Source organism: Eutrigla gurnardus (genome assembly GCF_963514095.1).
Source record: "Eutrigla gurnardus genome assembly, chromosome: 11".
NCBI classification, from domain to species: domain Eukaryota; kingdom Metazoa; phylum Chordata; class Actinopteri; order Perciformes; family Triglidae; genus Eutrigla; species Eutrigla gurnardus.
This window is the reverse complement of record NC_139925.1, coordinates 3,479,149-3,506,406: the sequence shown is the minus strand read 5'-3', so window position 1 is coordinate 3,506,406 and position 27,258 is coordinate 3,479,149. Positions and strand designations below refer to the sequence as shown.

At 43.9% G+C, this 27,258-nt stretch overlaps 2 protein-coding genes across 2 annotated transcripts; one reads left to right on the top strand and one right to left on the bottom strand.

The window, feature by feature from the left end:
• Window positions 1-9,709: 9,709 nt before the first annotated feature.
• On the top strand, window positions 9,710-16,960 carry opn3 (opsin 3). Its single transcript, XM_084021011.1, has 4 exons — window positions 9,710-10,297; window positions 12,771-13,090; window positions 14,833-15,084; window positions 15,914-16,960. The coding sequence occupies exons 1-4, from the start codon at window positions 9,739-9,741 to the stop codon at window positions 16,193-16,195; spliced, it is 1,413 nt and encodes a 470-aa protein (XP_083877137.1). The 5' UTR covers window positions 9,710-9,738; the 3' UTR covers window positions 16,196-16,960.
• A 308-nt stretch (window positions 16,961-17,268) lies between these two features.
• Window positions 17,269-26,649, bottom strand: kmo (kynurenine 3-monooxygenase). Its single transcript, XM_084021372.1, has 15 exons — window positions 26,559-26,649; window positions 26,194-26,263; window positions 25,978-26,075; window positions 25,615-25,704; window positions 24,970-25,018; window positions 23,841-23,928; window positions 21,771-21,936; window positions 21,619-21,690; window positions 20,182-20,303; window positions 19,897-20,044; window positions 19,754-19,811; window positions 19,579-19,661; window positions 18,719-18,820; window positions 18,560-18,619; window positions 17,269-17,525 (listed from the first exon to the last, which is right to left on the bottom strand). The coding sequence occupies exons 1-15, from the start codon at window positions 26,604-26,606 to the stop codon at window positions 17,361-17,363; spliced, it is 1,419 nt and encodes a 472-aa protein (XP_083877498.1). The 5' UTR covers window positions 26,607-26,649; the 3' UTR covers window positions 17,269-17,360.
• Window positions 26,650-27,258: the final 609 nt, after the last annotated feature.

Here is a 27,258-nt window from a genome sequence, read left to right as displayed (position 1 = left end):
TTATACATGTTTATAATCATGCATGACACCTTTATAACGAGGTTTATAAAGTGTTATAAGTGGTGGGTATCATGTATTATAACATTTCATACCTCCATGCCCAAGTGAGCCCAGTGTATATAATACATGATGTCACCACTTATAATACTTTATAAACCTTGTTATAAGGCGTCATGCATGATTATAAACATCTATACTTCTGTTATAAATGTGCTTATGATGCATTATATACATGACCTTCATAGAAAGTGTTACCAAAAGCTCTTCAAAAGAGGATCAAAAAGCCAGAATCTTCACCTATTGATATGCTATAATATAATTTGTCAAATTAGCATTTCATTTTGTAGCTGTTAGCTTAGCTCGAAGACCGGGAGCTTTGTCACCTTTATACTTGCATTTTTGTACAAAACAAACTAGATGTAGCGTGTTTTTGCATTAACTTAACATATATGTATAACACATACAGTATATATTTTTATATGTATATATGATACTTTTTCTCGCCGCTACCCTCCTCTGTGTTCTCCGTACCAGGGGGATCAGGAAGATTCATAACGGTGATTTGTTACAGCACAACGCACAGCAAGTTTTTTGCGCCTCATAAATCTTATTAAGCATAAAAGCGATGTGCTCGGCTCGGAGGAGGGACGCTGGTGAGGACGAGGCTGCTGTAATTTATCTGGAACCAATAAAGTTCATGGAACTGAATTTCTGAGTTTTCTGAATCTGCTTTTGGTGATTTGCAGAATATATGACTTTACTGAGCAGAAAAGTTCCAGGAGAATTAAAATGTTCAGACGAAGGCTGGGTTATGTGTAAATAATAAGATATTAATCAAAATAATAGAGAGCAACTATAACCAGGAGTGCCTTTAAGCTTTTTGGGTGTTATGAGTCAAACACCTTCTTTTCTGTTCTCCTCATATCTTTTAATGACTGTATAAATGCATTTAATATAGCAATAATAGGAATGAGTAGCAAGACATCTTCGTTAGTGTTTCATGTCCAACAAGCATTTTTATTTTACAAACACTAAATCGTTTGTAGATCCAGACTCTAAATGTTGCTCTCAAACTGCATCAAATTCATGCATTTAAAATTTAGGGTGAAAATTACTGTATTTTTTTTTACTGTATTGGTTTAGAATGACAGACTCCACCTTTAAATAGGAGTGAATGATTGTCAGCAGCAGAGCGGATCATTACGGCGTCGCTCCCATACTTGACGGCGAGATGATCTTGTTTTGACGTTTAAAATTGATTCTGAATAGCAATCAACCTCCGTGACATCAGCCAAGGTGATTACAGCGGTGCAAAGATGAATCATTAAACAGCAACGGAGGCTCAGCGTGAAACAACCGTGAGGTGAATCTCTAAACGGATGATGAAAAGAACTCCGAGGGATTACCGGCAAAATCGTTTTTTTTTGGATACACAGGAAGAGCTTCTAACTTTGAGACGGTGTGAACAGCCACCGCTCATTCATCATCATTCCACACTAAGCAGGGTCAGATTAATGCCAACGCCTTGTAATAACATGTTGTCCTGCAAGGTCAAACAAAACACGACGGCCGTCATCGCCTTCAACATTTACCTGCATTTGAGAAGCAAAGAGCTCTTCATTGTCTGAAGGTAAAGAGAAGATCTCGTTCCCACGGATCGCTGTGGCCTCGCAGTAAGCAGAGTATATAGAGTATGTAGCCTTCTGTGTATTACCACAGACGTTACTACAGTTCACAGTAAGCAGAGTATATAGAGTATGTAGCCTTCTGTGTATTACTATAGACGTTACTACAGTTCACAGTACCTTTAACGCCAGAAAAAACACACTCATTCAAAAATGTGATTAAGAGACCTGCTGATTGACGGATTCAACAGACCAGAAAGCATCCATCCATCCATCCATCCATCCATCCATCCATCCATCCGTCCGTCCATCCGTCCATCCGTCCGTCCGTCCATCCATCCATCCATCCATCCATCCATCCATCCATCCATCCATCCATCTATCCATCCATCCATCCATCCATCCATCCATCCATCCATCCATCCATCCCTCCATCCATCCCTCCATCCATCCATCCATCCATCCATCCATCCATCCATCCCTCCATCCGTCCGTCCGTCCGTCCGTCCGTCCGTCCGTCCGTCCGTCCGTCCATCCATCCATCCATCCATCCATCCCTCCATCTATCCATCCATCCATCCATCCATCCATCCATCCATCCATCCATCCATCCATCCATGTTGTTTCTTCTTCTTCAGGCTGATCAATAACTGAAGTATTGTGTTTGTCAAACACTAACCCTCTTCTGTCTCCTGTACAATTATTAGAATGGATCCGTTCCCTCTTGTGAGTGATTACTGGTTGCCAGAAGTTGGCTGGTTGAAATGTCAGACAGGCAGCAGCCGGCCTCCAGCAGCTGTAATCACACGGATGAAAGAGAATCACCTGCAAAAAATCAATAAAGTGTGGACGCAGCGGGACGACCAGAAGGTAATTAGGTTGAGGAAAGTGACAGACAGGCAGCAAAGCCGTGATTTCAACAAAGGCACATTTTATTTGTTGATGTCCATGAGAGCGTCCTCGTCTGGAGACATCAAACATCGTGTGTGTGTGAACGAGTTCAGAAAAGATGGATTTCAAGCCACGAGGGATCCTTCTGTGGGCAAGAAACGTACAATCCCACGACGCCGACATCAAAGACCCTCCTCCTCTCGGGTTTATTCCTCACAGACCAGCTGAAGACCTCGTCCTGCATCGGCAAACCGATTCCTAATGAGGTGCGAAGGACTTCAAACGTATCTCTTGACTCCCCTAATCATCGTCTCGTATCCGCCCACGACTTCCAGACGCGTTCAGGGCTCCACATTCACAACTCTCTGTTTCATTGAGAAGATTCCTGAAGAGCAGACGATTCCCAAAGTGTCCACCGGGAGGGATTAACGACGACGACATCGTCTGGAAGAAACACAAGATTCCCACCCACGGTATGAATATTTATAGAAAGACTCCAGAAATCTGACTAGCGTGAAGTGACGGCTCTCAGGCTGCAGAGACATTTAACGGAGCAGGGATTCAAGGTGTTCATGTTTCCTGGAGAGAAACAATAATTGAGTATTTTATCAGCTTTTACGCTTAAAAGACTCTTTTTGCAGGATGTGATTAAAAAATATCACTCATGCTGCAATTTCGGCGTGACTGGCATCAAACCCCAACACGATGTATTCATTCATGCAGCGGCAACTCATTTATTCTGTCTCTTTGGAGTTTGAATGAATGTAAAAGCACTTAGATGTTGATAGAGGAGTCATTTTTCCTTCCTTTAAGACTTCAAACCTCCAGCTATAACTGAGAGAATCTCCGATGAGACATTTCATAATGACTTACTGCAGACGGACAGCCCTCCATGTGACCCCCGGTCCACCGGGCCTGACCGGGACCTAGCATCGGGCCTGTTTCCACTAGGAGATTATCTGGACTCACATGGCCCTCCATCGGCCTCCAGGCCCCGACTGTGTTACCTGCTCCTGTCGATCCGCTTTCACTTTGCTCGCTGGAGGTCTGATGACTTCTTTTCATCGTCTGTCATCAACTTCACATATCACGTTGCAGACTGGTGTCCATTCTGGCTCTTGGAGGGAACTTTGGCCAACGGAGAGCTCAGGTCTACAGCAGATACAGGAGTCACCAAGGAAAGGGGACTCGTTGTGGGTCACGAGTCCCGTTCCAGTCCTCCTCTGTTTCTCATGTATGACCTTTTGTCTTTCGATTCCGCTCTGCTGCACTGACAATATGGTACGAAGGGCAATAACTATAAAATATGCAGTAAAATACCATCTGCAGGGAGAATACTATAATATCTGGGGTTTCTTTTATTGGACAATAACTGGTTTACTGGCACAGTTCTTTATCAGGGCTGTTATGTATTGTTCACATCTTCCACTCTCTCCACTGCTGCTTTTAAAGGGGATGACAGGAGCTCGTGTGATTGGTCGTTCCTCCACCAGCTGATTCTGGTTGTCGTTGATTTGCGTTTGCTGTCTGGAGAATGTGTTTGCATCTGCTCCTCATTTCAGGTAAATAAGTTTATTCATAAAATGATGAGGGTTTGTTTTTTGCATGAATCTGGTTCCAGTATATTGTGACTAAACAGTCACTGCAAATTTGATATTAGGAGCTCACAACATTAAACATAAAACACCAAGTGACCCCTAGTATATACAGCCTCATCACTTGCATAGTGTCCTTTCAAAATAAACTTCCATCTTCACAGGAAGTTAAGTAAAGCAACAAAACCTCTTACTCAGGTTGGCGTTAACTTTACTTTCTAGTGGCTCACAATAGAAACGACACTAACGACACGAACACCAGTCTCCTGGGTTAAAGTCCTGTGATGGTTTGACCCATCCTTACGGTCCACTAATCCCGTTGGAGGGTCGACATCGGAGCTGAAGGCTTGTACCGAAGCAATCATCAGCTAATGGAGCAATAACTGTCTGTGATATCCTTCTTGAAATGTTTCCTCTAAATTTCATTTTGATTTATACGTTTTCTGCGTCTGCAATCTGGAAGTTGCCTCGAGCCGCGGTGCTTCAGACGCGAATCACCGGATCTAATGTGATCGCTGTGTTGTGACTGTCTGACCTGCAGGAAAGGAAGCGATTCGGATTGACATTAATTTTGCAGATCGACTATGAAATCACAATAAAGAGATTTTAATAGGGACTAAACCACCAACTCCAGCTTTTTGAATGTGCAAATGACGTTTTATAATCAGGTCTTAGAGATGCTTGTTATGGTAATGTGTGTGTGTGTTCATGTGTGTGTGTTGGCGGTATTAATCCCGTTAATGTGACGAGGGAGGACCACCAGTTGTTTACGAATCAGCACTCCGGCCGTGACAGCGAAGGACATCGAAGATGACACTCTTGCTGCTTGCGGTGCAGATTTCAGAGCGAGGTGAGAGGTCGTCGTCTGCAAAAGCTGGTACTTACGTAACGGCGACCGCTGCAGGGAAGTTGGCCGGAGAATGAATAGAAACCTTTTTTTTTTTATTATTATCACGGCAGCAACGGACTGGCATGAGATCAGCCGGCGGGGAGGTGAGGAGGAAACAGACAGCTGACACTGACGGATCCCGCTGGGCGAGGAGTGTGGTGGACGGTTTTAAAGTCTACGGGCGCTACAAGCCACGATTGAAGCTCCAAATACCACGAATAGCACAGACGACACCACAGACCGTAAATAAATAGAGGACGTCGTCATGGTGACGTCACCCATTGGTTTTTGGCCTGATTTTAATCTCTATCTTGGAGTTTTTGCAGCCAGGAGATGGAAGATTGATGGAGTCTGTTGTTAAATCGGCTAACAAAGTTAGCTTCTTTAATTCAAAGTCAACTTTACAGCTCAGTGTTAAAGTCATCTTAGTAGCTAACTAGCATAGCGTGATAGTGACCTGTCAATCAGCAGGTAAGCCCCGCCCCCTAAAGCATCCCCTGCTTTCTGGTCTGGTGGACTCTAAATGGACCATAATGTACTAAATGAACATCATGCTGGATTGAAGAAGACTTGAAACGCCCCCTGGTGGCCAGCAGAGAGAAGTAGGACCATTTTCTCATAGACTTCTATACAACCAGAGAGGAGTCGCCCCCTGGTGGCCAGCAGAGAGAAGTAGGACCATTTTCTCATAGACTTCTATACAACCAGAGAGGAGTCGCCCCCTGGTGGCCAGCAGAGAGAAGTAGGACCATTTTCTCATAGACTTCTATACAACCAGAGAGGAGTCGCCCCCTGGTGGCCAGCAGAGAGAAGTAGGACCATTTTCTCATAGACTTCTATACAACCAGAGAGGAGTCACCCCCTGGTGGCCAGCAGAGAGAAGTAGGACCATTTTCTCATAGACTTCTATACAACCAGAGAGGAGTCGCCCCCTGGTGGCCAGCAGGGAGAAGTAGGACCATTTTCTCATAGACTTCTGTGTGTGTGTGTGTGTGTGTGTTTGTGTGTGTGTGTGTGTGTGTGTGTGTGTGTGTGTGTGTGTGTGTGTGTGTTGCAGTGTTGTACTGTACAGCATCAGTGCTCAGGAGAGAGAGATCAACAAAAGACTAAAAGTAAAAGAGAGAAAAGAGAACAAACAAGTCTCAAGGCCGCTGAGATCACGCAGCACAAAGCTGGATGTTTACACAGAAACCGTCATAAACGTTTCAAACTCTCGTATGCAGCACTGGATGAAAACAGAACACTTTCACATTATTGATTATGACTGTTAATTATTCACCGTGCTTAGGCCCTAGATATGTTTTATTCTATATGTGGAGAAAAAAAAGTAACTTGTCTTTATTGATGGAAGGTGTTTGTTTGTTACAGTAGCTGTTAAGAGTGTTGTTTTTACATTTTTCACATCGAATCCACATTCATTGATTTTTGTGGCCACTTGGGGGCAGCAGAACAAAGAAACACAAATTTGACATATTATCACCTTCAAGCCATAAAGTTTGTTTTGTTCATGGCTGATGTAGAAGTTGAGTTAAGTTTTATACCAGGAGGAACATAAGCATTGATTTGGACAACACACAGATGTAAGTCTAATTTATTTTTGCTTCATTTTTGCTCCGCTTTGGTCTCCGATATCTCCTCGGGGAAATACCGAAAATGTTCGATGCCGTTCAGCCCTCTAAAGAACCGCTCACCAGACAACTTCACACTCTTTGACTTCTTCTAGTTGCTAGCTCGTCGCTAACTCCGTCAGTCTGACGTTTATTGAAGTTGTAAAACCAAAACAATCAGCTAAAGGAGGCTAAAGCTGTGAACTGCGGAGTCGGGTTAGAATTATCTGCGGACAAGTCATGTAATAGATTAAAATTAACATGTAAAATATAGATACGTGAAGCTTTAAATGTGATGTGTTTTGGTAATTACCTCTTCCTCCACCGGCGTTACAAACAAAACCCGTTTTTGGATCGATGCCAGAAAACTGATCCAAGCCTCCAAGAAAACCTTGACGGCTCCTCTGTGGGAATCATCTCCACCGTCTCCCACTACGACACCTTGGTACACCTTCTAGTTTATACATTCGTCCACTTGAGCTCTCACCCAGTTACCGCGGGAACCAGATACGGCCGAATGAATTATTCATTATTCATTCACTGCAGAGGTCAGCGTGTTAATCCGAGAGGTCTGCCCCCCCCTCGGAATCCCTTTAAGAGATTATGTCGTGAATTTTCAGCTGACATCATCGCCTGCTGTATACGTTTTTTTTTTGCTGAGGCGGCAGAATTGGGCCACCGATGATGAGAGTTTAATTCTAGTAGATTTGACTCGTGAAAACATTAAAACAACGTGATTAAACTACTTTAGATGGAAATTCCTGCACATTCTCTCAAGCATGTTGCACATCGTTTGCATGTTCCAACATTTATAATAATAATATATTTGACTTGTATAACACTTTTCAAGCTATGCACAAAGTGCTTTCTATAAAACAACAATATAAGCACACCAATTAAAAAACCTCATTAAGATCATTTCCAAATGAATCATCCAAAAGGTTATTAAAATAAACTTTGCAATGACAGCGAGGAGGAAGGATGATACAAAACGATAATGTCTTTATCGCTGATGAGGCTCGATCCTCTTATATTAACCACCATTTTTAAATGAATCCCTTTGTGCCCACATCCTCCCGTCTGTTAATCCCTCGCCGGGTTGATGTGGCACATCGGAGATTGGGTCTAGATGTGAGTCCGGAGTCCTGCAGCAACACTTCAGGTGTGAAGCTGCAAATCGGTTCACGAGCTGTCAGGTATTCTCAGGGTCAAACACTTAAAAATATCTTTTAAAAATTGGGATAAAGCCGATAAAATGCCTTTTAAAGCCCCAGTGTCTTCTGATCTCTATGACAGGATGATTCACTGCCTTGTTCTGGTGCAGGTCTTTTTATTTCCTATTTGAGATGAGGGCGAGATTGTGCTTTTTAATTTTAAGAACCACCTTTCCAGCCGAGTGCAGAAATGGAAAAAAAATCAACAAACTACCGTTGTGTGTGTTGTTATGTCTCGGTTCTGAGTGATGAAGCTGACGGGCCCTGAATGTTGCTCCGGTCTCAGTGAACTCACGGCAGCGTGACGATGTTGAACGATGCGGCTGCAGAGCTCTGTCGTGTCTGAAGTGCTGATGTTGGTGTTTTTTATTTTAAACATTCATTATGAAACGGATTGACGGGGCAGCCCGTGGACAGTGATTGCATCTTTGAACCACCTTCCCTCAATAGAAGCTCACATTCAGCCTCTTGATGAAACTGAGTGACAAACATGAGAACTGTGAGGAATCACTTGAGTGGAGGCTTGACCCAATTGTAGAAGAAATTGACTCGCGATATAAAAAAAGGGGGAAACATAACATCAGGAGATTATGTCTATATATATATTATTAATATATTATTATATCAGCAAAGGAAGACGGACAGACCTTGAAACCAAGGATCTTTTGTCAATAAAACCTGATGTTTATTATGTTATTAGAGAGGTCAGAGGTCAGATACCGCTATCGGTTATGAAGAAGAATCCATCACCGGCGATCAACACACAACGCATGCTGGTTAAGTCTGGGTCCGACTTGCCACAGTTGCTCTCCCCCGACTGTAATAAAACATTATCAATTTTATAGTTCATGTAGATTAAGTATATCTTTTGTTATCGCTGAACAAAACTAAACATGTTGGAAATTATTTTCCTTTTTGAGGGTATATATAAAACCAAATGGCACCAATATATATTGAAAATAAGCCGGCAGACACCCGAAAAGGAGAAAACATTCCTATTACAGTTTGGTCAACAGAATAAATCCTGCTGCGACTGTGACTCCATCCAGACCAGCGAGCCTTTCAAATGTCATCACCTTCAAACCACGAATCAACATCCTGGATGAACCCGAGTACCTGCAGGCTGATTCAAACCTCCCGGAGTCTCTTATTGGAGAGAGAGAGAGCTCTGTATTCCTTTAGGTCTTCCCACAGTGCTAAAAATGAACACACTCATGGCACCTCGGATCCTGGGGATTCACTTTTTTTCCCTTTTTGTCGCCCACACACTCTCAGAGCATCCACAAATACCTTATCACTGTAATAGAAAACACCATGAATGTGTTCTTTAATACAGGCAGGAGAATAATAACAGCCAAGTTTAGTTCCATTAGTAATGTGTCTGACACACTGATTGGAAACTGCATTTAAGCCTTCTAATCTGCAGCATTTTAAAAACACCATATGGAGTTTTTTTTTTTGTTAATGTGGTTTATTTTTATCCCCTATTTTGTTCTTGATTTTATAATAAGGGAGGCTATTATATTATAATGTGTGCCTCATTGCACTGTCACTGTTTTGTCTCTTCTTTCTGTTTTTGCATTTTAATTGGGGCTGAATACATAAATCATAAATCAAATCAAAGTCAGGGTGCAGAGGTGTGATTGATCATTATTTCATTAACACGCATCAACTCTTTGTTGTTGAATTCAAGGCTGCATCAATTCTCCCCCACAGCTATGTCACAATAACAGGGGGGGGGTTTACAAAATAAAAGCGTAAATTAATATATGAAATGTTGCATTATTGTTATTATATTAGAGGGAAATCTGGAGACGTTTATTCTTAAATTATTTGTGTTATTTGTTTGTTTCAAGTGTAGATTTATTGGCACATTTTTTTTTTTTTAAGGAATTTACTTTGAAAGTACAGCCGGAAATGTGGGTTCTTCTGCGTACTGTGACTGTGACGCTGACCCAGTTTCGGGGAGCGAAGCGGACTCTCTCCGGATCGGGTTTGAATCAGCGCGGCGCGTCGGAGGAGCGCGTGGATGGGCACCACGCGCGCTCTCACTCTCCAGCGCAGCGCGCGCGGCAGCAGCAGCAGCATCAGCAGCACGATGCTGGAGACCAAGTCCCCGTGATCCGCGCCATGAATCCCGCAAACGAGTCCAGAGCGGAGAGGAGCACCGGCGGCACCGAGCTGCAGGACCAGCGGGACTACGTGTTCGCGGCGGGCACCTACAAACTTCTGGCGCTGGCCATCGGCACCATCGGCGTGCTGGGCTTCTGCAACAACGTCCTGGTCCTGGTCCTCTACTGCCGGTTCAAGAGGCTCCGCACGTCGCCCACCAACCTGCTGCTGGTCAACATCAGCCTGAGCGACCTGCTGGTTTCCGTCGTCGGGATCAACTTCACGTTCGCCTCGTGCGTCCGCGGCGGCTGGACGTGGAGCCAGGCGACGTGCGTGTGGGACGGCTTCAGCAACAGCTTGTTCGGTGAGACGGGATACTAACTTTTCTCTTCAGTCTAATATGTCGTTAATTGGGAAGCAGAGATTAAATACTTAAAACACATGTTAATAAGGTCAACGACCTTGAATGAATTCCACTTAAATGACATTTCCTCTTGTTGTGTGAAATGAGCATAATTGTGCTTTTTGATGAATGATCTGCAGCTTTCTTCTTTTCTTGGCTGTATAACAGCAGAAAAAGTGTGAATTCTGCAGACCTCAGCACCCTGTGAGGATGGATGGGTGTATGATAATGAGCTCATTAGAGCGGCAATATTGGAGACATGGATGGTTGCCCCCTCTTCCACCTTTATTGTCCTCTTCATTGACTTTAGCCTCTTTTTGCACATGATCTTTTGTTGATCTGGTTTGCAAATCACAGATGAGATTCTCTCACATCTAAAAGTGTGCAAAGGGAGGTGTTTCCATCCATAAAAAGTTGTGTCTTTTGTTTTCCGGATGTCTCCGAGCATTCGGGAGATTTAAATGACACCACCAACAGCAGCTGAAGATGTCCATATGTACTGGGTGATATATGTGAAACCGCAAGGTCATACAGATTCAGCATGAATGTCACAAACCCCTGGAGCCACCTCAGAAAAACCCATATATGGACGTCTTCCTGCTGAGGCTGTAATGTATAAATTGAGGTGCAAAAAAGAATAAATCCATACATAGCTTTGGTCTTGTGTCCTTTAGTCCTCTGGACTTGAACATGACATCATCTTTCCACCTCATCATGTGTATTACACAGAGGAGGCGTGTGTGCACGCACACACACACACACACACACACACACACACACACACACACACACGGGCCACAGGGGATGCAGCATTAAACCCTGGCAGCTCTGTCAATGCACGTCTGAAACCTTAGATGGGGATCTGTGAGTGCAAAACCTGAAACCAGGCAGTACAGTACAGTAAGTGAAGCTGATGTGCATTCTCTCTGCTGGCCACCAGGGGGCGACTCCTCTCTGGTTGTATAGAAGTCTATGAGAAAATGGTCCTACTTCTCTCTGCTGGCCACCAGGGGGCGACTCCTCTCTGGTTGTATAGAAGTCTATGAGAAAATGGTCCTACTTCTCTCTGCTGGCCACCAGGGGGCGACTCCTCTCTGGTTGTATAGAAGTCTATGAGAAAATGGTCCTACTTCTCTCTGCTGACCACCAGGGGGCGACTCCTCTCTGGTTGTATAGAAGTCTATGAGAAAATGGTCCTACTTCTCTCTGCTGGCCACCAGGGGGCGACTCCTCTCTGGTTGTATAGAAGTCTATGAGAAAATGGTCCGACTTCTCTCTGCTGGCCACCAGGGGGCGACTCCTCTCTGGTTGTATAGAAGTCTATGAGAAAATGGTCCTACTTCTCTCTGCTGGCCACCAGGGGGCGACTCCTCTCTGGTTGTATAGAAGTCTATGAGAAAATGGTCCGACTTCTCTCTGCTGGCCACCAGGGGGCGACTCCTCTCTGGTTGTATAGAAGTCTATGAGAAAATGGTCCTACTTCTCTCTTGATGTATTATCTCAGTAAACCTTGTAAACATGAGTTTATGGTCTCAATCTCTAGTTTCAAGTCTTCTTCAATCCAGCATGATGTTCATTTAGTACATTATGGTCCATTTAGAGTCCACCAGACCAGAAAGCAGGGGATGCTTAGGGGGCGGGGCTTATCTGCTGATTGACAGGTCGCTACAAATGCAGTTAGCTTTGTTAGCAGTTTCACACCAGAATCCAGATGGATCCAGATCCAGTAAGGGTGCCCACCCGTCGCTCCTCCACAGCCCAAATATGGTTACTTCCTTCAACTGGTTGCAAAAACTCCAACATGACGACGGTTGAAATGCTGAATTTGAGGCATCAGAACTGACATCCCAACAGAACCAATGATTGTTATTTATAGAATGTGTTTGTGTGTGTGTTCATTGACCCTTTTAATCCAGAGATCAGGTTGCATTCGGGGAACAAAGCGGCCGCCGGCGTTTGTCATGGGAAAGATATGCAGGTTATGTGAGTGTTGTGTTTGTGTTTTACATCCCGGACCTTCACGTGCAGATATGGGACCAAAAACAAGATAAACATGAGACGAGATGCACACTGTTAGAATGAAACCACTTCATTCTAACGCTGTGTGTGTGTGTGTGTGTGTGTGTGTGTGTGTGTGTGTGTGTGTGTGTGTGTGTGTGCGTGCGCGTGCGTGCGCGTGCGTGTGCGTGTGCGTGTGCGTGTGCGTGTGCGTGTGTGTGTGTGTGCGTGCGCGTGTGCGTGCGTGTGCGTGTGCGTGTGTGTGTGTCTGATGTTCAGACTGTTTGTACACAAACTCATTCAGTCCAACGAGACACTGACCCAGATCCATTACTCTCTCTCTCCCCCCTTTCTCTCTCCCCCTCTCTCTCCCTCCATCTCTCTCTCTCCCCCTCTCTCTCCCCCCCCTCTCTCCCCCCCCTCTCTCTCCCACCAGGCATCGTCTCCATCATGACCTTGGCGGCGCTGGCCTACGAGCGCTACATCCGGGTGGTGCACGCCCAGGTGGTGGACTTCCCCTGGGCGTGGCGGGCCATCGGCCACATCTGGCTGTACTCGCTGGCCTGGACCGGCGCCCCCCTGCTGGGCTGGAACCGCTACACGCTGGAGATCCACCAGCTGGGCTGCTCGCTGGACTGGGCGTCCAAGGACCCCAACGACGCCTCCTTCATCCTCCTCTTCCTCCTGGCGTGCTTCTTTGTGCCCGTGGGCATCATGATCTACTGCTACGGGAACATCCTCTACAGCGTGCAAATGGTGAGTTACACTGATCGACATGTTTAATAAAAGACGGGAACTTCACACATGAATTAGTTAATCATCAGTTTCTTCTTCATCTGGGAAGGAAATTAAAGAGGAGCGAGAATCTGATGATGAACTGAATTAATTTAACTTCATCTAGTCCCATTGGAGCTGCTCATCATCACAGATGTAGCCCAAATGTTAAGTTTCCTATATTATTATTACATCTTGGTGGGAAACGTGTCTATTCTCCAGCAACTTTCACATCTTATCCACCTTGTTTTGTGCTTGTAAATGTAAAAAGTATAGGTTCTGTAGTAGTGATGTCATATTTGAGCGCCAAAATCTCTAAGATATTGATCATCTGGACCTCCGATTATTTGACTGGTTTCCCAGCAGAAGCCGAGTTTTATCTTATTCATAGTGTAAAACTGTCATATCACAGATATTATATTTCCGTATTAACGTTTATTTATTTATTAACGGTTTAAATGCTACTTCTGCTAACACGCTAATGTCGCTCAGGTTGATCAGCGGCGTTTATTGATATAAAATAGGCCCAATGAGAATGCAGCTTGGTGCATAAGACAAGAATTCAGAATGATGTCATCACAGGATTCTATAAAAATGAAAATCAACTCTTTTTTTATTCGTCTGACGTCGTACGGCACAATTTTTTTATTTCAAAAAATGTTTTTTCATCCATATGTACACAAGTTGATTCAGTGGGTTGCAATCTGCAATCACGCCACTAGATGCCGCCAAAGCCGTCCCTTTAAAAGCAGATTCACTGTTTCATCTATTTTCAAATTGTATAACGATGAATTTCTGGTAGTGAGCACACACATTTTCTTCACAAGATTTTTGCCTTTTTTTCTAATTATAGAGATGAAAGAAAGTATACGAAATTCAAAAGAACTTCAGGACGTTATTACATTCCGCCGAACTTTTAAAGACTCCTCCGGGTTTTCATTCTAATGGAAAGAACCTTCTTCTCCTCCGCTGCCGGAGTGCTGCCTTTTCATTACGAGCTCTTTCATCGGCGTCTATTGTGCCTTCGGGGGCTTCGTCCCGTCCGGCCGGAGTCGTGAGGAAGCTCCTCGTCACCTCGTACCAACGCTGAAGCGTAGACGCTGAAGTGCAGCAGGCAGCTTGGTGATAACGATTTCTCCTCTAAAAACACTGATTGCCATTAGCAGCAATATTCTCTAATCTAGTTTAGTGCGTCTGCGTCGTCTGTTCATGTCTCCGGGCTCCGGAGCCCCTGAACAGGTTAGATGAAAACAAATTCTAATCAGATTACCCAGATGGCCATCCGGTGAAGATGCTCACCAGCTCCTGACACTTTTTGGGAGGCGCTCTGAAAGCAACGATCTGACAGCAGACGGACATTAACATGGAAATAAAAATACAATGAAGGAAAGCAGACTGACGTGAATTCACGAATAGAAACAGAAGCTCGCCGTGATTCAATCAGACGTCTGAAGGGCCAAGGTTATTTAAATAATAGAGCAGATTGAGCAGCTTGGCCTGTTAAATAGAAACATTCTCGATGCCAAGCTGATGATTCAGGATCAATTAAATCTCTCTGATAATAATAATAGATAGTTGTGTGACGATATTCCCGATAATTAAAATTCACGGTTATCAACAGCAAGGAAACATCTAACTGTCATTAATGTATGTAAAATAAAACAAAAATGTATGTCATCAGCCAGTTTAAATTGAAGCGTCTCCCTCCCTCCCGTCTCCCGTAGATGCGGTCCATCCAGGACCTCCAGACAGTCCAGATCATCAAGATCCTGCGCTACGAGAAGAAGGTGGCGGTCATGTTCTTCCTGATGATCTCCTGCTTCCTGTTGTGCTGGACGCCGTACGCCATCGTGTCCATGCTGGAGGCCTTCGGCAGGAAGAGCATGGTCTCTCCCACGGTGGCCATCATCCCCTCGTTCTTCGCCAAGTCCAGCACGGCCTACAACCCCCTCATCTACGCGTTCATGAGCAGGAAGGTTCGGGTTTTTTATGTATTCTGGGTTGTTGGAGCGTTTTCGATTGGCCACTTCCTGTGTGTTCGGTTGATTGCCTTCCCCCTCCGGCGACCACAGCTGAACTCAGGATTGATATAGACAGATAGAGGAAAATCAATGGTATCTCAATTAGCGGGAATGGTTTGTTCTCTTCTTGTGCTGCTCCAGTTTGTACTCTGACAAACAAGCATGTGTTGTTTTTTTGCTTTATAAAAAAAAGGAGTCTTAGTTTTTTTAGCATTTGTTGGAGGATTTTATACACAAAATTACCCACACCTACCTATTTGGACATAGAATTCTGCAAAAATGTAAAAAAAAAAAATAATAATTATAGTATCCAGGCAGCAACCTGCTGTCTGAGAAGTGAAGCCGAAACTGAAGTGCCTTAAACTGTCATTCCCTCTGCTGGCCACCAGGGGGCGAATCCTCTCTGGTTGTATAGAAGTCTATGAGAAAATGGTCCTACTTCTCTCTGCTGGCCACCAGGGGGCGACTCCTCTCTGGTTGTATAGAAGTCTATGAGAAAATGGCCCTACTTCTCTATGCTGGCCACCAGGGGGCGACTCCTCTCTGGTTGTATAGAAGTCTATGAGAAAATGGTCCTACTTCTCTATGCTGGCCACCAGGGGGCGACTCCTCTCTGGTTGTATAGAAGTCTATGAGAAAATGGTCCTACTTCTCTCTGTCCATTTAGAGTCCAACAGACCAGAAAGCAGGGGATGCTTTAGGGGGCGGGGCTTCACTAGATCTCTGGTGTTTGACAGACGAATGAAACACCACCCTCCTCCGTCTGCTTCTCCGTCTCTCACAGTTCCGACGCTGTCTGCTCCAGCTGCTCTGCTCGCGGCTCTCCTGGCTGCAGCGCGGCCTGAAAGAGCGCCCCCTGGCGCCGGTCCAGCGCCCCATCCGACCCATCTTCGTGTCCAGGTCGTGCAGCGGTGGCGGTGGCCGGGACCGACCCAAGAAGAGGGTGACCTTCAGCTCGTCCTCCATCGTCTTCATCATCACCAGCAATGACTTCCAGCAGCTGGACGTCACCTCCAAGACGAGAGACTCCTCGGACGTCAACGTCATTCAAGTGAGGCCGTTGTGATCAGCGTTGGGGGGGGCTGGACGATCTCGGTATGTCTCAGGAGCTAACATGCAAAATCCCAAAGCCAAACAAATCCCGTCTGACCTCCCTGGACCTTTCCGTTCCAGACTCAAACTGCAAACATCCGACTTGGACGGAGAGCTCGGTTGCCGTGGTGATATAAGTAACGTAGTTAACGACTAGGAATATGAACCTGCAGCACTGTGTGGAGTCTCTAAGAGGCCGGCGGACTTGTGGACCCGACTCTGCCTCCGTCGGTCGGCACCCAACTGGAATACAAGCCTTAGCTCCTCAGCCACGGACCCATAAGACCTAGTTGTGTATGGATTCAATAAAGAGATCCTATTTTAAGCTATACCTGGCTCGTGTGCCTCATCTCTTTTCAGTCCACGTCTCCAGCGTGACGAGCGCCCGTCACCGTGAAAATGACTGGAGGAGTGTAATTAAGATAAGAGGAGATGGAGACTGGGGACTTCACTTAGACCTCCTGGGCCCGTCAGCTATGAATAGACTTGATGAATGGATGCTCATTAAAAAAAAAAAAAAAAACCTTCTTTAGAGAGGACAACGTGAACCTTTCAGCTCACGATAATGTCCCGGCCAGAATAATTTCGATTCACGATATCATCCTGAAAAAAAATCAAATAAAACATGCTTAGAACTCTAAAAATTGGGATTGACACCAGAATCCAGATGGATCCAGATCCAGTATCCGATCAGGGTGCAGAATGCCGAACTCCAGGCTTTCAAAACTGTAGTCCACAAACCAACGGGTGGCGTAACCATGACAACGTCCACTTCTTCTATGCAGTAGGTGTGCAAAAGTTTGCTCTTTCAGAGTTTTTTCGTCCCCCAAAAAAAGTCCCTCATTCTCCGGAAATGAGATGAAGTTGAGAGAAATGGAGCCAAAGGCCAAATAACAGTAACATTTATTTAGTAATTCAAGTATTTATAGATATTTATAGAACACCTCCGTCACCGTCAAACCTTCACATTTTAATATCCTTAATCAATCATTATGACTCGTATAGATTAAGGCAATCATAACTGTACAACATTAATTTGAGGCTTCCATTGTGTTCATCAGAGGATTCAATCAAACTGTAATTAGAACGTGGATCCTCTCTGTGATGATGATGACGACGATGATGATGATGCAGTCTTGTCAGATCACAGCCGGTCCTCGGGGGGTCCAGAGGCCCACCAGCCGGTCCCACATCTTCTCAGCGGGGACGATGAGCTCGCAGAGATCAGGAGGATTTCTAACGAGCCAGTAGGAGCCTCCCAGCACGGCTGCCGTGGCAACGGACAGCAGGCCGCGGTTTATCACCTGTGGGAAAATACGTTTGGGAAATAATAATTAGCTCGTAAATGAATCTCAGTGAATTGCTGGACGTGTTAAACATGTCAAACAGAGGAAGAGACGAGGAACTCAGATCTTGATTTAATATAAAAACAGGATACAAACATAGATTTTTGTTGATTTATTAATTCATTATTTATGCAGGCAGACCTTGTGATTTACATTCATCTCATTTGACTGTTTTTCACAAAAGAATAGGTTTTTTCTTTTCCATGACTCAACAAAATGTAAAGAGATTCCAGGATGTTTTGGTGCCATTTTAAGAGTTTTGCACATATTTTGATGATTATGGGATAATATTGTGAATAGCAATTATTTTGATTCTTTTAAGATAATAGTGACATGAAATGTATTTATCATCTCATGCCTGGTGGAGAATAAAGTTTCCAAGAATAAATTAACAATTACTTTGATTTAATTGGGTTAGTTTACTAAGTTTAATTAGTAAGAGTTCTGTTAAAAATATTATCTGCAAATCAACTATTCTTATAATAACTCAGGTCATGACATCTAATCTCCCTGTTTGTTTTTTTCAACTAAATATGAGAACACGTGGACAATTTACTCTAAATTAATGATGGTAGTTAACCGGCCCGACAGATGAAATGTGATTATGGTTCATCCCGAGGGGAACATGAACGTCTGGACTAAACTTCTATCCAATTGGCTTGAAAAGCTATTAAATCACAAACATCAGACGTCTTATCTTTAATAACTGGTGTTTGATATTGTAACATGTTTAATAATCATGCAGCAGACTTCCTTTTCTCCTCCGTGTCAATGTCACGATCATTATTTCATACATTAATTATGTACGATCCCACCACAGAGGTCATCCTGCCCTTTGCTCCGACGTCCCGGCGGCTTTAAACACTTTACACCGGCAGGCTGTGAGATCCTTCTGACCGTCGGAGCAGAAGTGGTGAGACACTAACCCTCGTTACGGCCCCGAGAGAGAGGAATCACCCACGAAACGCTTCCTAAAATAGAAGATGTCGTACCTTGTCCTGCCAGTGCCAGCGCTGCACCGCCTCGTGGTACCGAGTCCGAGTGAACGTGACCTGCAGGGTGAAGGGCGGCAAACCATGAGTGTGTGTGTGTGTGTGTGTGTGTGTGTGTGTGTGTGTGTGTGTGTGTGTGTGTGTGTGTGAGACGCTCACCATCGTGTAGAGTGGAATTATGGTGTTGGGCATGAGGAAGTGGAGGATGTTGTCGACGTGTTTCCGGAACAGGAACCACTTGGAGTTGACGTGGGCTCGCATCTACGGCAACAGGAAGTCCACATTCATGTCGGTACGTTTCTAAATCAATCAGCTGCATCATTTGAGCATTGATTATGAGACCAAACTGAATACTAATTGAATGTCGGGAAGGAAGGGGTTCGAATATTCCAACTAAGGCAAGATATGACGCTTAGTCCTGAAAGCCAATCAGAGTTGAGATTCTCCTCCTGTCATCACTGAATCAGAAATGGAGGGAAAACATATTGTAGTCTGTGGTCCCCCAGAGGTCTAGATAGTAGCCCACATTAGTCCAGAGACCAGACCAGACTATGTGGAGGAACCAGAGACTGTCTGTGGTCCCCCAGAGGTCTAGATAGTAGCTCACATTAGTCCAGAGACTAGACCAGACTATGTGGAGGAACCAGAGACTGTCTGTGGTCCCCCAGAGGTCTAGATAGTAGACCACATTAGTCCAGAGACCAGACCAGACTATGTGGAGGAACCAGAGACTGTCTGTGGTCCCCCAGAGGTCTACGATAGTAGCCCGTATTAGTCCAGAGACCAGACCAGACTATGTGGAGGAACCAGAGACTGTCTGTGGTCCAAACAACAAGGTCTCTGCTGTATTTATGTCTAGATGACCTTATTTGGAGTGTTGATGGAGCAGCTACAATGTTAGCGTAGCCTAGCACCATCAACCAGACTCCATTCAGAAAACCAGCGTTTTAACAGTAGTTAGCTTGTGTTCTTGCAGACAGACCTAACAAAGCATGACCTTTTCATTAAAAGTGCATTACCTCGATGTAGTTGTACATGGCGAGGTCTGCGATGGCGTGGTCGTCCGGCACGCGTACCCTGGTGTACTCCGCCAGTGTAGCACCTGCAGCAGACACGCAAAGTAAAAAAATGGCCACACTTTCTCACGATTCATTCTCCTTTTAATCTTTTTTATGAATTTACAAAAGCGCTCACCGAAATCCTCGTTGAGCCGATCCAAGATTTCTTCAAACACTATGCAGTCCTCGAAGCCCTGCAAAAGCACCAGCACACGCCCTGAGTCTCCATTTCTACCGTTTTCCCGCCTTTTCTCCTCCTCCTCCTCAGCGGTTACTTACGGCGTTCATTCCCTGCCCGTAGAACGGCACCACAGCGTGCGCCGCGTCGCCCATGAGGACACATTTGTCTCCGATGTGATACGGGGAGCACTTCACGGACACCATGGCCTGGCCCGGCAACCGGAAATAATCTTTCTTCAGGGTCTCCCTGCACCAAACACACATAAGACAAACTCAACTGCAGTGGTTTTGGATGATGCCCATGGTCGTCAACCATGATGATGAGATTGTTTTTGAGGAAGGCTCGACGGGGAAAACGGGGGCGAAGGCGAGGAAGTCACTTACGCGCCAATTAGCGGTATCGTGTCGGGGAAGTACTTCTGGAAGAAGTCGATGACTTCGTCGCCCGTGGTGATCTTCTCGAAGTCCTCGAAGGGCATGAAGAGCGTACAGGTGAACGTCTTGTCCTGATTAGAAAACAGGCAAACATCACAGTGAAGGTCAAGCCCTGGAATCCATGGTGACACACAGAGTTAAAGGTGCAGTACGTAGCATTTTTAGCCATATACAGTATATAGTAGTAAGTTAGGTTGTTTCTGTGTTTGTGTTTATGTCCATTGACAGAAATCATACAAACATATTATTGTTTCATTAATGTGTAATGAAAACAACCTTTTCAATGAGCGTTCATATCTAAATACATTTTTATACAGTAGCCCAGAACGGACAAACCAAACTCTACAGAGGGCCGTTCAGGTTTCACAGTTATGTGTTTCAGTTGGTTGCAATCTGTAAAATCACCACTAGGGGTCACCAAATCCTCGTCACTGGACCTTTAAATGGAGTCGTCTACATTTATATGGAGGCAGACGAACTACTGCTTTTTAAAACATTAGGTCTCCTTTCCTATTTCTAAACCTGCAAAAATCAGAATTTGGGATTAGTTTAAAGGCACCTTTAAGGAAAAAGTGCTGAGTAATTAAAGTAAAGCAACGCTTCAGCTTCTCCTGAGTAATTAGTAACTTAATTACGGAGTAATTGAAGAGTCACTGATTACAGTTCACAAGTAAATTGCTGAAATTCCTGTGGCTAAAACTAATAAAAGAGTAGTGTCAGATTTTCTTCCATTAGTCTGCCGTTGTTAATTGCATTGTATTTATGTTTGGTCTGTTTTTACAGTTGTGTATATCTGATTTTATTATTTTATTTGTACGTGTAAGGTGTTCCTGAGTGTCCTGAAAAGTGACCGTAAATAAAATGTATTATTATTATTATTATTATTAATGAACCTTGGCACTCACAAATAAAGCAGAATGTTATATTGTGTATATTCTACCATATATTGCAGACACAGAATATTTCATGTATTTTACTTTTATGGGTCTTAAAAGTCCTCCGTGCTGAACTCCCTCCTTCAGTTGCAAATGTAAAAATCCAAACTCCTTCCGAGTGTAAGTGGTGGACCAGAGTGCGTCGGATTATCTGCCCGTCTCTGATCAGGTTCTATCTATCAACATCACAAAGGACCTCTTAGCAATGTCTCTGTTACCATGGTAACCGCGGAGGAAGGATGCGCTACTTTTGTTATTGTAGTGCTAGAAGGAGGTCTAACATCCCACGATAGGAAGTGCTGTAAATCAGGCTAATTAAATGTAATTAACTACGAGGTCAAACCCAGAGGTCAATCATGCCGACACGTTTTTGTGAAGTGATTATGCTTTTGTCTTCGTCGTTGCCAAGGAAGCTACAGATTGAGGATCGGGCTCCGAGATGCAGACTCACCTGGTTGGGAAGGGCGATCATCATGAACGTGTTCCTCGGCCAGATGTGGAGGAAGTTGGGCTTCATGGCGAACTGAGGAAACCAGTAAACGATCGTGAGTCTTTAACATGAGCGGCTGGAATAGAAGGAGGGTGATGAGTGATGGGACTGACCTCCCCGTCGGCCGGCGGCATGGTGAGCTCCATGTAGCCGTGGGGGATGTAGGTCTGGCTGTAGTTGAAGCGGCTGCGACGGAGGAACTGCTTGCGGACGGCGGAGAAAGCTCCATCGCAGCCCACGATCAGGTCGGCCTTGATCTGCTCGTCGGACCCATCGGACCTGAGGAACATGTCATAAACCCAGGTTTTTATACGCTACATGTCGGAGGGTGGGGTTGGAGGGGGAAAAGTTCCATAATAAACATTCAGTGTAAATATCTGAGAGAACTAGACGTCTGTGTTTTGTCTTGGCTATGTTTTCTGTTTTTTTTTATTTCAGGAGTCGCCCCCTGATGGCCAGCAGAGAGAATGCAACACTTTTCAGGCCCAGAGTTCGCCGTCAGGTTACAACTTTATGTTTTTGTGTTTTTTTTATATCCAGTGCAGATACTCAATAGTTTACATTTAAATCTACGTGACATATGAGCCTTTTCCACTTTGTTTGAATGTCATTTTGATATCATAACATCTACATTAAACTTATTTACAAGCTCCTCCCCCGACATTTTAAATTTGAACGATGATAATGACGGTATCTGCTGTTTTCTGATACGTATAATTTCACTGGTCAGATGACGGCGTCTCCACAAGTATAATCACACACTTTCATCTGCTCACTGAGGTGAAACAGCTGCTCCAAACAGCAGGAGTCACTTTTCCCATCATGCAGTGGGCCACATGAGAGCCATTAATGATCCAAATTCAACTCAGTGTTACTTAAATGTGAAGATATTCTCGGCTCTCCATCATCACATTTAATGATCCTTGCAGAGGACATAATGGAGTTGATTTAATGCCATTCATTTAATTATTGTTGACCCCCCCATTAGACATTATATCATATATTCATAATTCGTATGAGGCTGTGCATCAGCATGCAACGGTCCAGGTCTACGGGTTACAGGGTGGAGCAGCACAATTTAAATATTTAAATGCGAGCTGGAGAGAGCAAACATGACTTTTGGATTCGAGGCACGCTTCATGTAAAAGTTGATTTAATTGTTCACTGCAGGGTGACTCACTGTAATCCACAGTGAGTCACACTTTGAGATGAGGCTGAATTCAATTTAAAAACTCTTTAAAACATTCATTCTGTGTTGATAGTTCACAGCATGAGTCCCTCCACTAAAAAAGACCCGCGGGTTGTTTTCCAGAGTTAACTGGGTTGTAAGTAGTCTGTCACGTTTAGCTCAAGGATGACCAAATATGAAAAAACCCCCCCCCAAAAAAATCACACGGATGCTTCCAAGGCGACGTGTTTATCACCATCAGACCTCCGGCACTTACAAGGTCTCTTCAAAAGCTTCAAATAAAGAATATTATAATATATATATATATAAATGTGTGTGTGTGTGTGTGTGTGTGTGTGTGTGTGTGTGTGTGTGTGTGTTTACACAGTCACACTGTGGGAATGTAGTTGTAGGATTTTCTCTCTACCTGATTCCCTCAGTGTCAGATTAATTCATTTTATGAATAGGTTCACATTTAATCTGAGTTATTAATTGTCTGCTTCTCCAGGCGAGGCAAGTCACAAACAAGACACTAGCGTGTCTCTCAGGGCCGGAAACAGAGTTCTTACCTTTAACCTCGACATTACAGCGACGCCGTGGCGGCTCCCTCCAGATAACTGAGGCTTTCATGTTTCCCAGGAGGGACGGGACGCAGACTCAACACTGCACTGTTGAGTTGCTAGCTGTACTGATCAAACCTTGATTCTCACGATGGCCATCGGGATCAATAAATATTTCTGTGTCAGACATCTACTATCTCCAGAGGTCTCCTTGCTTCGACTCATATTTTCATAACAGTCGGCACAAAAGTAAATCATTACATTTTAGGGTGAAGCTCAAGGTTCATTTGAAGGTTCAGGATTAGGGATACAGTCTGGATTGGGGTATTGGGATTGTGTGTGTGTGGGTGTGTGATAAAGAGTGTGTGCTTTGAATACAGAGGTGTGTGTGTGTGTGTGTGTGTGTGTGTGTGTGTGTGTGTGTGTGTGTGTGTGTGAGATCAGTGACTATTTACCTGGCAAAGGTCATCAGCCCTGTGTCAGCGCTCCAGTCCTGCAGCTTGTGATCGAAGTTCAGCTTTATGTTTGGATACGTCTCTGCCTCTGCCGGAGCAGCGGGTTACAAAACGGAGCTTATAGCACAGATATACGTCGTAGGTCATATTCTGGTTAAGTTTGCACACTGAAGTCCTCACAGGTCTAACTAGAATGATGTGTCTGCAACAACAAACGCTGTGTTGTATGAACTGGCCTTCGTGGACAGACACGGAGCCTCACACTCACTCACAGATCCATGTGAGTGATCGCACGACGCTCCGATAATCAAATGCAGTTTGGACAGAGGCAGTTATGTGAAACCTCCTGCTGAAGGGGATGACCTCACGCTGATGAGCAAGAACTCATGAACAACATGACGCCGTTATCTGGTCTTTGTGTTTCAGGTGTCACTCTCCTAATCTCAGCGTTCACTCCCGGAGTCTGGATCAGACCCACGGCGTTTCAATCAGCCCCCCCTTTCCAGACACACAACTAAAGAAGAACACATGATCTCCAAACACTGAGGCATTAAATATAATATATATAAAAGACGAACACTTCCCCAGATGTTCTCGAAGGGAACGTGCAGGGGATCATGTGCATTCGCTCAGCAAACGACCTTATGGGTGGGAGGAAAGAGTTGTCCCTTAACTCGCTTAAATTAAGAATGTATGGAGGGTACCTCGGTTGGCATAGTATTCAAGAATATCTATTAATGTTCTGTATAATATTTTGTTTGTAAAAGTGGATCAGTGAGCCTTTAAAGTTATACTATAACGTTATAGTATGTAAAAAAAAATCACATTATTCCTCTTACCAAAAATACAGAATAAAAGGCACGGTTGCTCAATTAAATTCACAAAGGGGTTTATCATGCTTACCTGGCAATTTAATACCAGTAGGCAGCTAATGTTAGCTAATATTAGCATCCTGAGAGATGATGATATTGAAGGCAGACTGTCGGCTAATCAGATTAACGTCATGTGTATTTCAGAAGATTCAATCTAAAACACATTTGTTATGTTAATGATATGAATTATGGTTTGATTTGTCTATAATTTGGTTATTCCAGCTCTCCTCCTGAGACATCGGGTCCAACGTTCTCACCTGTTAGCAGCTCTTTGTTCAGATTGGCTCGGTCGACCGACAAGATGAACTGGAGGGAAAATAATCCGTATTAAAGTACAACCACAACCGTTTACAGCTTCATTAACAGAACGTTCCTCTTTTTGTGTTTTATTTAAACATGTAAATCCCCATTTGTTTGAGGCTAAATGAGTTTGTCTGTTTTACTAAACATGCTCTTCTGGCTTCTATTATATCCAATAATTAACACCTGGGTGAGGTTCTCCCTTCATTTACCTGTTCAATTACACAGGTGTTCTTTAGCCACGAGGGTGAGTGGGGCTCCGATACTTTCTGTTGTTGTTTTGTTTTCATATTTTAACATAATTTGCCTCAATAAATACTTTAAAAGGGAACTGGAATGATGAATGAATGCATGTGCATCACAGTTAAGATCCCGCTGAGCCTCTTAGCAGCATTAAAACGTTAAATAATAGTTGCTACAAGTGTAATTAAACACTATTTTCAGACTCATATCTGCTTTATGACATTATGTCTGTGAGACTGGAACCAGAATGGGAGCTGAATAAATCCTCTTTAAAGGTATCATCTGACCACCTTTAATGAAGACCTTCAGCAGTAACTTGGGAGGACATTTGATGGAGTTTAGTCCTCAGTCCGGTTTACCTGGTCTTTCTTGCCATACGGGATCTGGGATTGTTTCCCACTCAGAGAATGGATCATTCTTGCACGCATGGGGATCCCCTTGGAGACAATCTGAGGAAACAAATGATTCATACAGAACAAAACATAATCCATGTTTTCATTCTTAATAAACAAACGGTTGCCAATGGAAACGGGGTGTCGTGCCATGAGAGAGTCCAACTATAGGAATAGGAATCTGACTGTATGAAGGGCATGAATAACGGAGGACCAACACAAGTGTACCACCAATGTGTTCAACAAGCAGGCGAGATCACCGTACTTAGAGAAACCTCGGCGGATTCCCACTCGATCAGTAAAACGGTGGATCTGTTTAACGGCGTATACCTTCTCCTCCATCCCGACGTGCTTCAGGGCTTGCCGGCCTCTGTGAGACAACGCCAGGTTGATGCTTCTTCCCTTCACCACTTTGGCTTTCCGGATATCTGACCAACATCAGACATTAACAGCGTTCATTAGGGAAAGGGTGGAAAAAGAGCATTTCAGCTGTTTGTAGAGGGTCTATTCCTCCGAGAGGGTCTGGATGAGAGATTAGAATACTACCTTCCCGGATTTCAAAGACTTCCACATCAAAGCCTCTTTTGGCAAAGAAGCAGGCGTTCAGCGCCCCGACCTGGAGGGGAACAAACAAACGTTTTGAAAACCGTTTTAATGCATTTAAGGGGGAATTGATGATTTTCTTTCTTCTCCTTTAATATGCCATCAAATTCTCAGTAGAAAAGTCCTTCAGGGATACTTTTTACTTTATACTTTGAGCACATTTCACACCCTGTAGCTTCTTTTTTTCCTCTAAAAGTCAACTAGTGGAACCAGTACTTCTACTTTTACTCTTTTTGAACACAAGTATCTGAACTTTTCACACATTGCTTCCTATTTTGCTTTAAAAATGTCGTTCTCTCTCCTCTTACCAGACCTCCGCCCACAATCACAACTTTCTTCTGGGTTGGTTCCTCCATAGTGCTGCAGGTTCTCTGCAGGGTCTGACCTTCTCCTCTTCTGTAGAGCATGCGGTAATCACACAGGTAGGAGGTGACATTTAAAAGGAGGAGGAGCAGACTGAAACCAGTTCTCAAAGCAAACACAGGCGACAGATAACCCGAGGCCACCAGTGTGGAGCCTCCATGACATAAAATCACATATCCATTATCCCTAAAGAGGATTTATCACTGAGTAAATTACAGATTTTCTGACATTGTCATCACAGCATTCTTTTAAATGCCTGCAGCCTATTTCACTGAGCGAGTGACATCAATGACAAAAACTATATTCGACAGGAATAAATTATGTTAAAATATGAAAGAAAAAGTCCAGATAAAAGTGGTCAGTTGAAAAATAATGTACAAAGATATTCATACAGATGTAGGGATTTTGAAATATGACATTTTCATACGTTTTGTATAGAATCATCTAATTTATAAATGCATCAAAAATAAGAATATGTGTACAAAATATTTTGCTAAAAAGAACGAGATTATTGTTCCAAATTTAATATTTTCATATGTCTAAACCGGAATATTTGGATTATTATAAATCATCTGATATTGAAAAGCATTCAAAAAGGTCTGATTTCATTAACAATGAAATCAAAAAGGTCTGATTTCATTAACA